At 38.4% G+C, this 15,518-nt stretch overlaps 1 protein-coding gene across 5 annotated transcripts in view; it reads left to right on the top strand.

The window, feature by feature from the left end:
• The window catches only part of PPP2R2A (protein phosphatase 2 regulatory subunit Balpha), a 78,305-nt gene that overhangs the window by 8,587 nt on the left and 54,200 nt on the right, over positions 1-15,518 (top strand). Inside the window, exon 2 of one of the 5 annotated variants that reach the window (XM_037742663.1) lies at positions 15,365-15,504. The exons of the other annotated variants lie outside the window; for them this stretch is intronic. Within the exon in view, the coding sequence (XP_037598591.1) occupies positions 15,366-15,504 (139 nt within the window). The 5' untranslated portion in view covers position 15,365. The remainder of the gene's footprint in view (positions 1-15,364; positions 15,505-15,518) is intronic. 5 annotated transcript variants of the gene reach the window in all.

Below are 15,518 nucleotides of genomic sequence, written 5' to 3' on the forward strand. Positions count from 1 at the left end.
TTTTTTTCCGAGACAAGGTCTCGCTCTGTCGCCCTGGCTGGAGTGCAATGGCATGATCACGGCCGACTGCAGCCTCGACCTCCCAGGCTCAAGCGATCCTCCTGCCCCAGCCTCCTGAGTAGCTGGGACTACAGGCACAGGCCACCACGCCCGGCTAGTTTTTTAAAAAATTTTTTGTAGTGACAGGTCTCACCATTTTGCCTAGGCCAGCCTGCTAATGGCATTCGTTAGCTGAGATGTGCTATATATAGAGGGATTATAAGGACTTTGAGAACCCTCTGAAGATATATGTAAACTTGTGTGTGATTGTACATATGTGCCGTCAAAATTGGTGTCATTTAGTCCAGTGTTTCTCACAGTGTGGTTTGGCAACCCCAGAACTCATTCAAAATGTCTGTGAAGTCAAAACTGTTTTCACAGTAGTACTCAGATGATACTCGCCTTTTTCCGTACACCGACTTTCACAGCAGTGTGCAGAAGCCATCTTAGCATGAGATCAAGGCAGTGGCACCGAAGGGTACCTGTAGTGGTAATCTTCATCATTAAACTGCTAGTGTACTAGCAGTTTAAAAAACCATCAGTTTTAAGTATGTCCTTGAAGCAGTGAAAACTTAATTTTATTAAATTTCTACTAGAACACATGTCTGTTAAACGTCTGCATGACAGAACGGAAGGTACACCTAGAGCACTTCTGAGGGGGCAACGTACGGTGATTGTCTGGAGGAACAGCATTGGTACAGCTGTTTAAGTTTCAGCTGCTGTTTTCGTGGAACAACATTTTTATTTGAAAGAACTGATAAACTGTGGTTTTTCAGACTTGGATATTTGGTGGACATTTTCTCAAAAGAACAAACTGTTGCTTCATTGGATAGTGTTTGTTGCCCATGATGAAATTTGAGCTTTCAAGCAAAAATTAGAATTTTGGAAAACATGTTATCTGCCATTGTGAGCTTGACAACCTCTGGATACTTAAAATATTTTTTCAAGTAAAATCAATAGTAATACTAAGGAATGTAATTTTTGATGCTGTGTAATGTGTCAACATTTGGAAGATCTGTATAACTCAGTGAATCAGTCTTTTACAAGTGACCAGTGCATGTGATGTTAAACAGTCTTACATCAGTAAAAGTGCATGCTAGAGCATTGAATTTTAATGGGGCAGACTACCGATGTGTTGTCAGATTCCACAAACTTTTAAGAATCTACCACTTGTGGAGTTTTGGTGTAGTATCAAAGGTATATCCATAACTAAATGAAAAACCTATTAAAATATTCCTCCCTTTCTAACTACATATCTGAATGAGGCTGGGTTTTCTTCATATATTTAACCGACAAAACATACTGTGGTACTGTATATTGAATACAGAAACAGTTAAGAGAATCTTCATTCTCTTAGGCCAGATATTAAAGAGATTTGCAGCAGTGAAAAGCCGCGTCATTAATTTTGTGGGTGGGGGAGTATAGTCATTTTTCATAACATTATTGTTAATGAGTAAGGTAAATTACTATTTTACAATGAAGAAATATTTTAAAGGTTAAAAAGCCCTTGATGGTCTAAGATATTAACAGTGTAAGGGGATTCTGTCATTCAGAAAATTGACGGTTGTTGGATTAGTCTGTTCATAGATTTCACTTCAGTAATAATACTTTACAAGTCTCCTGAACCACAAGATAAGTGATCAGAATAGCGTACTGCTTTTGTGCATGAATGTCTTAAAAAATTGCCTATGAAAGTAGTTTCTGTGACATGACATTGTTTCAGTCTCCTCCCTCCCTGTTCTTTTAGATACCAAATTAGATCTGCCTTAAGCTCTTTCAGCTGGCGATCTTGGTAAAGGAAGAATACCTTTTGACGTTAAAGTGTCTATTTTTAAACTTACCTCTCCCTTACAGATATTAAATACCAGTGACATATTTGCCGGAATAAAAAAGTTTTTTAGAGTTTTCCCCACAATGTCTGCTCAGGTTCAACTATCAGGAACACTGAAATTCTCAGAGCCTGGTTTAGTGCCGTTCCTGGCTTAGCTGCCTCTTCATTAGAAGTGAGTTGGTGACCTTGTCATGGTGTTTTATTTTGAGCCCAACATGTAGCAGTTTGGTGATGTGTTGTCTGTTCTTGGAAAGAAGGCATAAAATTGACTTGGTAACTCTTTATTTTCCAACTTCTAAAGGGAAGAGAGAGAGGGAACAATATTTTTTTGAAAATCCTCATGAAATGAACAACATAATTCCATTTTAAAATAGTTAAATTTCCCATTACAAGGATGTAGTATCAACTGTTTATTACTTACTGGCTTAATATTTTTGTGGCTGTCTTAACACTCTTAAAAATTATTTGCCAAAGTTTGTAGACTTTAACAGTTTGCTGTCCGGGTTTAAACGTTGAATGTAATGAAAAAGAAACTCAGCTAATTTTAAAAAATTAATCTGAATGTTTTTAGTTCATCTTGGCAGTAGTTAATTAACATTTCATCTAGATCTTTGTTCTCAGCATATGTGGAACCCTTGGCAAGTCGTTGAATACTTCTATATGCCACATTGCCAGGAGTTACACTTTTGTAGCTTTTAGTTTCTACTGGTTAAATCCTCTCTGTATGTTCAAATACCAATTGGAGTTTTCTCTTCTGGAGTCTCTGAATTATCTCTCTTTATACAGTTCACAGGGTCTGTGGACCAGTGATCCGGTTTAAGAACCTTTGCTTTAATCTTGTAGTTACACTGAAACTCCCTATGGGACTCTAGATTTGGAAGAATGAAGGATATTTTGTATGGTAATAATGGTTTTTAGACTACTTCAGAGGGTGTTGTTTTCTTATCAGTCCTTCTACTACATTTTTCCTGAGATAGTATTGGAGGGATTAATCTCTAAAATACTGGACTTGACAGATTTAGTGTGTTCTCATCTTTTTTTCTTTATTAAAAACTGTCTCATGGGCAAGAATATTAGAAGTATGTATTGGATTTTGAATCAGTTGCTTATTTTATACTTCAGTCAGAAGGAAATTTAAGTTCTTTTTCAGTAGCCTGTATTAAGAGAGACATCAGAGTAGGTAAAAGGGAATGGAGGCAAAATTTTAAAAATCTTCTAAAGATCCCAAATCATGGTTAGATCTGGAACAGTGTTACTTTTCCTAACCTGCCATTGCAAGTTCATTGTAGGTCTGCTCCGCATGAAAGTACGAATAGTACCTTTTTGGTGTTACCCTGTATATCGTTTTTTTCCTGGTTACCACAAGGTAAGATTCTTAAGGGTGTAGAGTAGACGACCTTCTAAGGTAGCATAAGAGGAATTTTTCCTATTGGCTAATAGAGTGGGAAGGTTCTAATTCAAGAGAAATAGGCTCTTGTAGGCAATAAATAGTTCTTACCAAATTTCTTATCTAGGCATGCAACGTGCAAAAATGGTAGGAATTGGTAGTAGCAAAGTCATTGCTTGTTGTGTCTTTTTTTTCCGCTTGACATAAAGTGAGCATTAATTTTTTTTCTAGCAGGAGAACCAATTTTAGTGAAAATTTTTTGCTACCTAATGTTTTTATGCATATTTTATTATAGAAAACATAACATAATAAAATTTAACATCTTAACTGTTTGAAATAGACCGTTCAGTAGTGTCAACTCTGTTCATACCGTGAAACAGATCCTCAGAACTTTTTCGTCTTGCAAAACTGAAACTCTATACCCATTAAACAACTCTCTTCCCCTCCCCTCAGCTCTTGGCAGCTACCATTCTACTTTCTGTTTCTGTGAATTTGACTACTTTAGATTCCTCCTCCAAGTGGAATCATACAGTTTTTCCATAATGTCTTCAGGGTTCATCCCTGTTGTAGTAATGTGACAGGATTTCCTTCCTTTTAAGGCTGAATAATAGTCCATTGTTTGCATATACCCTTTTTGTTTATTCATTCATCCTTTGATGGACATTTTGGCTGCTTTCACCTTTTAGCTCTTGTGAGCTCCTAGTCTTTTTATATATATTTGGGGTTCTGTGTGTAGGAACCAAGTAGGTACTTTTCTATAACTAATTGGAATAGTCTAGGTAGAGCATGAAAGTGTCAGTCTAAAGGATTTAAAGGTTGATGTCGTTTTATTTTTAAAACTACTGTTTGATTGAGTCTACATCGCTGGTTTTTATGGTGAGGAGATGGAGCTAAGTTGAGATTTTGTTCAGCCACAATTCAACAGGTATCTGTTGAGTTCCCAGTGCTGTGGAGAATCTGAAGAAGATAGAGGATATTGTTCCTTCATGTTAGATACACTAGAGGTCCATTTTATTGAAATAAACATTTCCTATAGCACTCGGCTTTTGGTATTACACCTGTTTATGGTACTGTGAAAATCTTCTCTAATCCTGTGTAAAAATTTTACAGATAATGGTAGAGTCTGGGTAGTAAATTATTTTCTAAGTTGACTTTATGCTGCTTCATGTTGAGATGGGGCTCTAGTACAAATATATAATTGTTTCTTGGCATTAAATGAAAAACTCACATATTGCAGATCTGAGGCCACAGATTTGTCTTTTACTGCTTTCAAATTGTGAGTTGAAATTTTCTAATTAATATTTTTAGAGACTTTTCTGGGTGAATGTTTATGGCAGCCTACAAGCTACCGTACTGTCATTTTAACTGTTTGGGAGTTCCTTAAACATAAAATTACTTTGTGACCCAACAGTTCTACTCCCAGGTATATATCTAAGAGAACTGAAAATGTGTCCACACAGAACCTTGTATATGAATGTTTATAGGAGCCTTCCTTATTCATAATAGCCAAAAAGTGGAAACAACGCAAGTCTCCATCATCTGATGAATGGATAAAAGTGGTGTATCCATAAAATGGTATATTATTCACACACTAAAAGGAATGAAGTACTGATAATATGTTTCAGAATGGATAGATTTTAAAAATGTTCTAAGTGAAGAAGCCAGTTACAAAAGACCATTTAGTTTATAATTCCATTTATATGAAATGCCCAGAATAGAGAAATCTGTAAAGACAGAAAGTAGATTAGTGTTTGCCAGGAGCTGGGTTGAGGGGAAGGGAGTTGGGAGTAAGGGCAGTGATTGGCATTGGGTACTGGGTTTCTGTAGGGGGTGATGGAAATGTTCTGGAATTAAATAGTGGTGATGAATATATTAAATAGCCACTGAATTGTGTACTGATTTTGGAAAAAATGCTAGTAAATCAATAAAAATTAAACAGGAGAAAAGAGATAGGATTTACTCTTAAAAGTTTCTGGGCCGGTCACAGTGGCTCATGCCTGTAATCCCAACACTTTGGGAGGCCGAGGTTGGTGGATCACCTAAGGTCAGGAGTTCGAAACCAGGCTGGTCAACATGTCAAAACCCCGTTTCTACCAAAAATACAAAAATTAGTGGCACGCGCCTGTAATCCCAGCTACTCTGGAGGCTGACAGGAGAATCGCTTGAACCCAGGACATGAAGGTTGCAGTGAGTCGAGACTGCACCACTGCCCTCCAGCCTGGGCGACAGAGCAAGACTCTGTCTCAAAACAACAACAACCAAAAANAGAAAAAAAAGTGAGGTGAGTGTTTAGGCTGGGCACAGTGGCTCATGGCTGTAATCCCAGCACTTTGGTAGGCTGAGGCAGGTGGATCATTTGAGATTCAGGTGTTGGAGACCAGCCTGGCCAACATGGTGAAACGCCATCTCTACTAAAAATACAAAAATTAGCTGGGCTTGGTGGCACATGTCTGTAATCCCAGGTACTTGGGAGACAGGCATGAGAATTGCTTGAACCCAGAAGACTTTGCAGTAAGCCAAGGTCGCGCCACTGCACCCCAGCCTGGGCGACAGAGCAAGACTGTCTCAAAAAAAAAAAAAAAAGTAAGTTTCTAGAGCCAGTAAACTGCATTTACAAAACAAAAACATTCATTTTGCATCACTGTACTTCTAAGTCACACACAGACTACATTTACATCTAGTTTTCTTTACTGTATTAATCAAATCGTTTGTACATCTGTTTTACAAACAAAATATAAGGTAGTAAAGACTTTTATATTTTAATAACTAGGTTAAAAAAAATCTAATAAAGGCTGAGCATGATGACGCACTCCTGTAGTCCCAGCTACTCAAGAGGCCAAGGCAGGAGGATTGCCTGAGCCCAGGAGTTCAAGGTTGCAGTAAGCCATGATTGTGCCACTACACTCCAGGCTGGGTGACAGAAAAAAAAATTAATACATACATAGAAGAGTAAATCAAGAGAAATGGAACAAATGTATGCTTCCCTCTTCTTTCTCCCAGTTTCTGTGTCCTCTCACCAGAGATGCTGTCACAGATTTCTTTTATCGTTCCAGAAGCATTTTGTTTTATATTTCCATGTGTTTATAACAACACATTTTTATCATTTTGGACTTGAAAGTAGGAAAATGTATTCTAGGAGTCCATGCATTATTAGGCAAGGTCTATAGGCCCTGCCTTAAAGAGGATCTGATAAGTTGCCTGAGAAGTTAACATTTTCTTCTGAAGTAGCATTTTCTTTTAATCAGTAGATTAAAACCATACAGATTTCTATATGAAGAGTTGCTGGGAAGGTTGTGCACATTGGGAATTTACATCTAGACGTGGAATTAGTGGACTCTAAACAAAGCTAAGTAAAATCTATAATATCTAAAATATCCAAGTCTTTAAAAATAGCTGTTTGAACATTGAGAACACATGGACACTGGGGGAGAACCTCACACACTGGGGCCTGTCGGGTTGGGAGGCTAGGGTAGTGATACCATTAGGGGAAATACCTAATGTAGATGATGAGGTGATGGATCCAGCAAACCACCATGGCACCTGTGTACCTACGTAACAAACCTGCATGTTCTGCACATGTACCCCAGAACTTAAAATATGTATTTTTTAGAAAAAAAGATGTTTTCCTAAAAAATTCTTTGCAAACATATGGTTTTAATTAATAAAATCTTATTTTACATACAAAACAATAAGTTTGGATTCACAGATATTGGAGTCTTTTGATTGTAGACCTGAAGTCTTTTTTCTTTCTCCACTTTAATCTGATTGTTCCTGGCAGTGCGTGAAGTGACCGGTTCATTTTGGTGATTAGTTAATCAGGACTGTACTACACATTATAGAGTAGGCTAGATCCTAAAGACCCAATGTGTGTTCTTAACTGTTCAGTAAACACATAGGCCCTTTTGGACACATGACTACCATGTCTAATTCTCAACCTAATTTCTTGGGAGTTTTGTTAATATTCCTTAAAATGCCAAAATGTCATGATTTGTATAGTGCTCAGGTTGATGAGAATAAAGCTTTGTTAAATTCTCGCGATGCAAAAATGTTTTAAGAATTTTTATTAAAGGAAAAATAATTTTGATCATAAATGTCTGACGTGCTCAAGAAACTGAATTGCCTGTGACTGTAAATGCTTTATATGCATTATCTCATTTAATCTTCTCAAGCTGAGGATATATTATTACTTTCATTTTATAGGTGAGGAAATCGAGGGTTAGATAAAGTAACTTGCCCAAGGTCAGGTAGTTGGAAAGTGGGTGAGGGGTTGAACGTTGTTGGTTCTTCTGACTTCACAGCCCATGTACTGTGTGTACATAAAAAAATAAAATTTAATGCAGTCATATCTCAGGGATTTTGCTGCTTTGCTGATGGCATCATGAAATTGCACCAATTTAGTTCTCTTGCTATTTCCACTATGTCTGCAGTTACTTCCCACATAGAAGTCTTGAGCGCCTCAAAGTTATCCATGAGGACTGGAATCAACTCCTTTCAAACTCCTGTTAATGTTGGTATTTTGACATCCTCCCACGAATCATGAATGTTCTCAATGACATCTAGAGTGGTGAATTCTTTCCAGGAGGCTCAGTTGACTTTGCCCAGATCTTTAAGAGGAATCATTGTCTATGGTGGTTATAGCCTTACAAAATATATTTCTTTGTTTTGAGACAGGGTCTCACTCTGCTGTCCAGGCTGGAGTGCTGTGGTATGATCATAACTCCCTGAAGCCTTGACCTCCTGGGCTCAGGTGATTCTCCCACCTCAGCCTTCCAAATAGTTGGAGTTACTGGTATGCCCCATCATAGCTGGCTTATTTTCTTACTTTTTTTTGTAGAGTCAGGGTTTCAACATGTTGCCCAGGCTGAGCTTGAACTCATGGGCTCAAACGATCCACTCACCGAAGTGCTGGGATTACAGCAGTGAGCCACCACGCCCAGACAGTATTTCTTTAATAATCCTAACAGTTGTCTTGAAAGTCAGAATTATGCCTTGATCCATGGGCTGCAGAATGGATACTGTGTTAGCAGGCATGTAAACAACATTGATTTTCTTATCCCTTTCTATCAGAGTCCTTGGGTGAACAGCAATATTTTGAAATGAGTTTTTTTTTCCGAGCAGTAGGCCTCAGCAGTGGGCTTAAAATATTTGGTAAACAATGCTGTAAACAGATGTGCTCTCAACTAGGCCTTTTTGTCTAGAGTAAAGGCAGAGTAGATTTGGGCCCTGTAATTCAGAATGGTCAGTGAGCATTGGCCTCAACTTAAAGTCATCCAGCTGCTTGAGCCCCTAACAAGAGAGTCAGCCTGTTCTTTGAAGCTCTGGAGCCAGGCATCAGCTTTTCCTTTCCAGCTATGAAAGTCCTAAGTAGTATCTTCTGCAAATATGGGGCTGTTTCATGTACTTTGAAAATCCATTGTTTAGCCACCTTCATCAATTAAATTCTCTTCCTTTCGCTGGAGCCTTTAGAGGCCCTTGTAGGGTGATTGGCCTAATTTCAGTATTGTCTCCAGGAGGCCCTAGGGGAGGGGTAGAAATAGGGAAACTGCCAGTAGGTGGAGCAGTCAGAACACAGCATTTTTTAGAATTTTATTTGCTGTCCTATGGATGCGGTTCATGGCACCCAAAAACAATCACAATAGTAATATCAAAGATCATCTGTCACAAATGACCATAACAGGTGTAACAATGATGAAAAGTTTGAAGTTTTGCAAGAATTACCAAAATGTGATACAGACACAAAGTGAGCACATAATGTTGAATGCCTTTCTAGCAAGGCTGCCACAAACTTTCTTTGGTTTTTTTTTTTTTTTTTTTTTTTTTTTGAGACGGAGTTTCCCTCTTGTCGCCCAGGCTGGAGTGCAGTGGTGTGATCTCAGCTCACCGCAACCTCTGCCGCCTGAGTTAAGTGATTTCTTTTGCCTCAGCCTCCTGAGTAGCTGGGAATTCAGTGCCTGCCACTACGCCTGGCTCATTTTTGTATTTTTCGTAGAGATGGAGCTTCACCATGTTGCCAGGCTGGTCTTCTGACCTCAGGTGATCTGCCTGCCTTGGCCTCCCAAAATGCTGGGATTACAGACTTGAGCAATCATGTCTGGCAAAAAACGTTAAATTTATGAAAAACTCAGTGTCTGCGAAGCACAATAAAATAAAATATGCCTGTATAATCTCACCATTTTTACATAGCATCTGTTAATATTTGGGCATAGATCTTTCCAGCATATAATTCTTTTTCCACTGCAAATATATATTTTCAAAACTGGCATCAGATGTACAGTTTTGTATTATGCTTTTTCCAGTTAACATATATGAGAAGAAGATAAATGGCCGTATGAGATTTAATTGGATCTCTAGTGTATTTCATTTAGACATTTAGGTTGTTTATAATGTTTGCTGTTGTAAAGATTATGAACATCCTTGTGAGAATCTCACTGCTTTTGGATATATTTCTGGAAATGGGATTGCTGGGTTGAAAGGTGTGATTTCCCCCACCCCCTTTTTTTTAAATGGCTGATGGTATTTATTGCCAAATCACCATAGAAAGTTGGTGTTGATTTTTTACTTCCTCCAATAGTTAATGGGAGTGGCCATTTCCTGACCTTTTGACAATACCTGGCACAATATTCACCATTCAGAAAAACCTTTTCCAGTTATTTGTTTGAGCATGTTCAAGTGTGTGGAGCCTTTTTGTGTTCTTTGTCTAGTTTTCTTTGGTGATGCTTTTTCTTATTTATTTGTAGTATCACAGCCCTTTTCCCCTTTTGAATCATACATTGTAGTAGAGGAAAGTTGGAGGGAAATTCAGAGAAGAAATAATTTGGGTCTACATTACATGGGAAAGGCTTCCTAAATGAAGTGGATTTTTTTCCTTTTTTCTTTTTTGAACACGCAAAGAAAAGCAGAGAGTAAGGAAACAAAACATTTTGAGAATTACCATGTTTTAGTTTTCTTACCTGTAAATGGGAATAATAGTGTTTGCCTTTTTATTCAGAGGATTAAGTGTACATGAATGCTTAGTTTTGGCACATAGTATTTTGATGCCCGATTAACAGAATTAACAGTTTGACAGCAGAATAACAAAAGCCTATCCAGTCCACAAATTGAGATCAACTAGTTTTTGAGGTTTTGGGCATATTTTAGGCACTTCCAATAAATATAAGCTACATAAATGACTAGCACTTCAGACTGGTTGGGTTAGGCATTTGGAAAAACTATGGAGAGAAGATTAGTTTCTTGGTTTCATCAGAATTGGGGTTAGTTTAGGGTCTGGCACTTTGACTATTTAATTTGACTAATTTAAAATTACGGTGCTGAGCCAGGCATGGTGATGCAAACTTGTAATCCCAGCTGCTTGGGAGGCTGAGGTGGGAAAAGCGCTTCAAGCCACAAGTTGAAAGCTATTGTGATCATACCTGTGAACAGCCACTGTACTCCACTCTGGGCAATGTTGCAAGACCCTATCTTTGAAACAATGACAAAAATTCAAAATGTGTGGCAATAGAACTTCAAGCTTGTTTCTTTCTTTTTTTTTTTTTTTCTTGGTCTCGTTTTCCCTTTTTTCTTAGGTTCCTCCTGTGTTTTATTCTTCCCTATGATCATATATTCTGCACCTTCTCTCAAGAGTGATATAATTGTGTGGGATGGGGTGCATCTAGAACATGCAGGAGGGTCCAAAGCACCCTTCAGTGTCGGTGTCAATTTCTCGTAGCAGGTAGGGATGGAGTTTGGGAACATCCGAAGGGATGGTGTCAGGCACACTGAGGCTCTAAAACACCCTGTTATTGGCTCCCCTTGCTACCTAAGGTGATGTAAATAGTATATTCTTTACATTATAAGTATTTTCTCTCCCCTGTTTCTTCCACTCAGTTGTTTGTATGATGACCTGAATCTTTTATCAGAGTCTGAGGTAGGCTGACAAATATATGTAGAGCCCTTGGAAACTTCTACAGGAGTCTGACGAGAATAGAAATGGAAAGCAAATGTTATTGTGCAAGTGAACGTGCTGAATTCTCCTCAGTTCCTTATTCAGAAGTGTGCGGTTTTGTTAAAAGAGTTGTATTGGCTTGATAGAGCATTTTAAGGTATCTTACTTTTTTACTCAGCGTTTTTGAGAGAATAAATAGATCTGTTATGCTGTTGTCACATCAGTTAACGTTTGCTCTCTATAAAGGAATAAAACACCTCCTTGGGTTTACGTCATACTGCTACAGTTTACATCATACTATTCCACATTAGCCATCTCTAGTTGTTACTTTAAATTTGTATTTGAATTTCAAGTTTGGCTTAGGCTGAGACTTTACTATACTTAGCAAAGGTGTGCTTTTGCTGGTAATTTGCCTTTGAATTTTTATCTTTGTCATTATTGTTTGTTTCCTTAGCCTTGAGGCACCTGTTCATCTCAGATGAGGGTTTCTCTCCCTTCCCAGCCATCTTAAGTTTCACATTGTTTTAAATTGATTTTTATTTTATCCATGTAGCTCATGTACATGATTTTAAAAGTCCATAGTTTCAAAATACTTAAAAGAAACATGAACAGTTTCTGTTTCTCTCACCTATCCTTGTCTTGAATCCACTTCCCCAAACTCTTTTAGCTATTCTGGTATTTATTTTCATATTTCTTTTTTTGTGTGTGTGTGTGAGACAAAATCTTCCTCTGTCGCAAGAGTGACAAAAACAAACAAAAAAAGAGACCCCCCCCCCCCAAAAAAAGGCAGGAGTGCAGTGGCATGATCTCGCCTCACTGCAGCTTCTACCTCCTGGGTTCAAGTGATTCGCCTGTGTCAGCCTCCTGAGTAGCTGGGACTAAAGGCGTGCGCCACCACACCCAGCTTATTTTTTATATCTTTAGTAGAGATGGAGTTTCACTGTGTTGGGAAGGCTGATCTCGAACTCCAGACCTGAGGTGGTCCTCCCGCCTCGGATTCCCAAAGTGCTGGGATTACAGGTATGAGCCACCATTCCTGGCCTATTTTCATATTTCTAAACTATATGCCCCTACAGCGATCCACAGATGTAAATGGTAGCTAAGAACTGAGGTCTGCTAGGCTCTTCCTGCTGCTCCTCCTGGCTTTCTCCATATGTTACACAGTGTTAATTGTTTAAGCTAGTGTTCAGAGTTGTAGCAGACTGGATAATGGCCCCCGAAAGAAATCTACATCCGAATCCCTGGAACCTATGAATGTTACCTTATATGGCAGAGGACCTATAGATGTGAGTGAATTAAGGATTTTGAGATAGGGAATCATCCTAGGTTATCCTGGTAGGCTGTAAATGTAAGCACAAGGATGCTATAAAAGGAAGGCCAGAAAGTCAAAGGAGGAAGTAAGAGATAGGATTGGTGCAAGGAAAGGGCTACAAGCCAAGAGATGCCGGTGGCCTCCAGAAGCTAGGAAAGGCACGAAAATGGATTTTCCCCTTAAAGCTTCTAAAAGGAACCAGCCCAGCTGACAAAACTTTATAGCCCAGTGAAACTGATTTTTTGACTTTTGGTATCCAGAACTGTAAGAGAAAAAATTACTGGTGTTTTAAGCCACAAAATTTGCACTAATTTGTTATAGCAGCCGTAAGAAACTAATGCAGTAGTGGACATTGTACATACAGCTGCTGTATAATTTCTGATTTTCTTTTCTTTATAACATTGTTTTCTTTAGAGTTAATACCTTATTTATTCATTTATTTGGGTTTTAATCTCCCATCAGTGTTTTGTTTCTACGCCTTTCAAAAAGCCTTTTAATGTAATTTTCTACATGATCAGAAGAATCAGTTCATGTTCTTCCTGGAATTCCCTATCATGTTTCAGTCTGGAGTACTTTGTTTCGTTTTCTGTGAATCTTATCACTAAATCATCCTCAAATCCTCTGCGGAGACTAAATCTCCTCTTAGTATATTGAAGCACCTCAGATGTTGTATCACTTTTACTTTTGCCTTAAGCTCTATCCCTCCAACACACTTACTTCAACCTGGGCAGTTTCTAAGTCTGGTGCACAGCTGTTGCCCTGGGATTTTCCTTGATCATTATCATTGTGATCACCATCATGGGAATTCCTTTTGCCTCTCTTATGTTGGAGCTCCTTGTTCTTGGATCCCGTATCTTTTTCTTTTCTTGGTTTATGCTGTCATTTTGGGATGGTGCACAGTATCCAGCACTTCATGGGAAAGACTTCATAGGAGGTAAGATATTTGAGATCTTGCCTGCATGGAAAAGATGTGTTTATTCTACTTGCACACTTTCAGGTTTGGCTAGGTAACATTTTCCTTCAGAATTTGGGAGGTATTTCTTTTGTCTGTTAGCTTCCAGTGTTATTCTGTTTACTAATTTTTCCTTTCTGGATGGCGTGCTTTGGTTTGGGTCTTTTTCATTAATTGGACTGGTACTTATTGGACCCTGCAGCTTGTAGATTCATTTCCTTCCATTTTTTCCTTTTCTGTTTGTTTTTTCTGGAACTCCTGTTATCTGGATCTTGGACTTTCTGTACTAGTCCTCTATTTTTGTTTCCCCCTCCACTGTTTTCCATTTTCTTTTTATTTTACGTTCTGGGGGATTACCTCAATTTTGTTCTCAACTCTTTCATTTATTTTTATCATGATATTTTTAAGAGCTCTTTTGCCCTTTGGAATAGTGTTGTTGGTAGTGTTTTTGAAGCAACATCTGTAAATGGAGTATCTTCTCTTTGAGAAGATTAATAGTTTTTTGGTTTTGTTTTCATTTTCTAATTTGAGCATCTGTTTCTTTTGAGTTCCTTTTTTCTCATTCATTTGGTAGACTTTGGTATCTGGTGATCCTTGGTTGTCTGTTAGTTCTTAAGAATGAGATACTAAAAGTAAATTAGCGTTGTATCCACTGGCAGAGATATTCAGCTGGTGGGCTTCACTGTAGGGTGATGAGCCAGGGACCCTCAGGTCAGTGTCTCTAGATTAGAAGGAACTTCTAGTGTCTTCTCTCAGAGGGAGATGGCTAGATGAGATGGGTCATATCTTAAGCCTGGCTGCTGACATTCTGGGAGCCAGGAAGATCATTGAGCAACTCATGGATTAATATGTAGCCTTTCACTTAATCTTGTTTTTAATTTGATGCCATACCACCAGCTTCCTCTCAAATTGATACCATCCCTAGGTCTGGTTCAGTTTCTCCAGAGGTAAACTTGTTCTCTGGGTTAGTGTCTAGCTTCTCTGCATCTTTACATAGATGTTTCAACTAATAGCTGTTTTGAGTCTCATGCCTGACTGCAGCCCTCCAGGGTACCTGGTGCTTCTATGTCCTGACTTGGCAACCCCTTTTGCATGCTTGGAGGTTTCACTTGCTTTTATTTTGCTGAGTTTTCTATTTTTTAGCACACTGGTGGTTATCTTCCTTTATTAGTTTACTGTCATTTTAGTGCGATTTAGAAGATAATGCATGTTTTATATTTCCATGTTTAACAAGTGTGTCAGTAAAGTGTTTATAGTTCCTTTTCATTCATATCTAAGAACACTTGGTAATCATTTTCTATGCAGTAGAAAAGGGGAATTCACGGAATTTATATAAAAGTAGATTTGTTTTCTTAGATCTAAATTCTGATATTGTGGGGTTTTTCAGTTTTTGTGGTGTTTTTTTTTGAGATGGTGTCTTGCTGTTGTCCCAGGCTGGAGTGCAATGGTGTGACCTGGGCTCACTGCAACCTCTGACTCCTGGGTTCAAGCAGTTCTCCTGCCTCAGCCTCCCGAGTAGCTGGGATTATAGGCATGCACCACCACACCTGTCTAATATTTTGTATTTGTAGAAGAAATGGAGTTTCACCATGTTAGCCAGGTTGGTCTCAAACTCCTGACCTCAGGTGATACCCCACTCCTTGGCCTCCCAAAGTGCTGGAATTACTGGCGTGAACCATTGCACCTAGTTTTTGTACTGTTTTAATGGACTTTTCTTTCCTCGATTAATAAAGTGATAAAAATTAAAATAGCTTGTGTCTAAGATACCCTCATTTTTAGACCTAAATTTTAGACATGAAGCAGTCAGCCGAAAGCAGTGAGGTTTTAAAGAACTTAATATATCAGAGAAAACTTTAGCTTTCTTAGATAAAAATTATACTTTTTTTTACTCCCGAAATAATTAATACATATGTTTGTCTTAGAATGAAGACATTTGTCTTAGACCTTTGGGCTGCTGTTAACAGAATACCACAGACTGGGTGGCTTATAAACAAACAACAGAAATTTATTTCTCACAGTTCTGGAGGCTGGGAAGTCCTAGATCAAGGCACCTGCAGATATGGTGAGGACCTGCTC

Source organism: Cebus imitator, unplaced genomic scaffold, assembly GCF_001604975.1.
Source record: "Cebus imitator isolate Cc_AM_T3 unplaced genomic scaffold, Cebus_imitator-1.0 Scaffold125, whole genome shotgun sequence".
NCBI lineage: Eukaryota > Metazoa > Chordata > Mammalia > Primates > Cebidae > Cebus > Cebus imitator.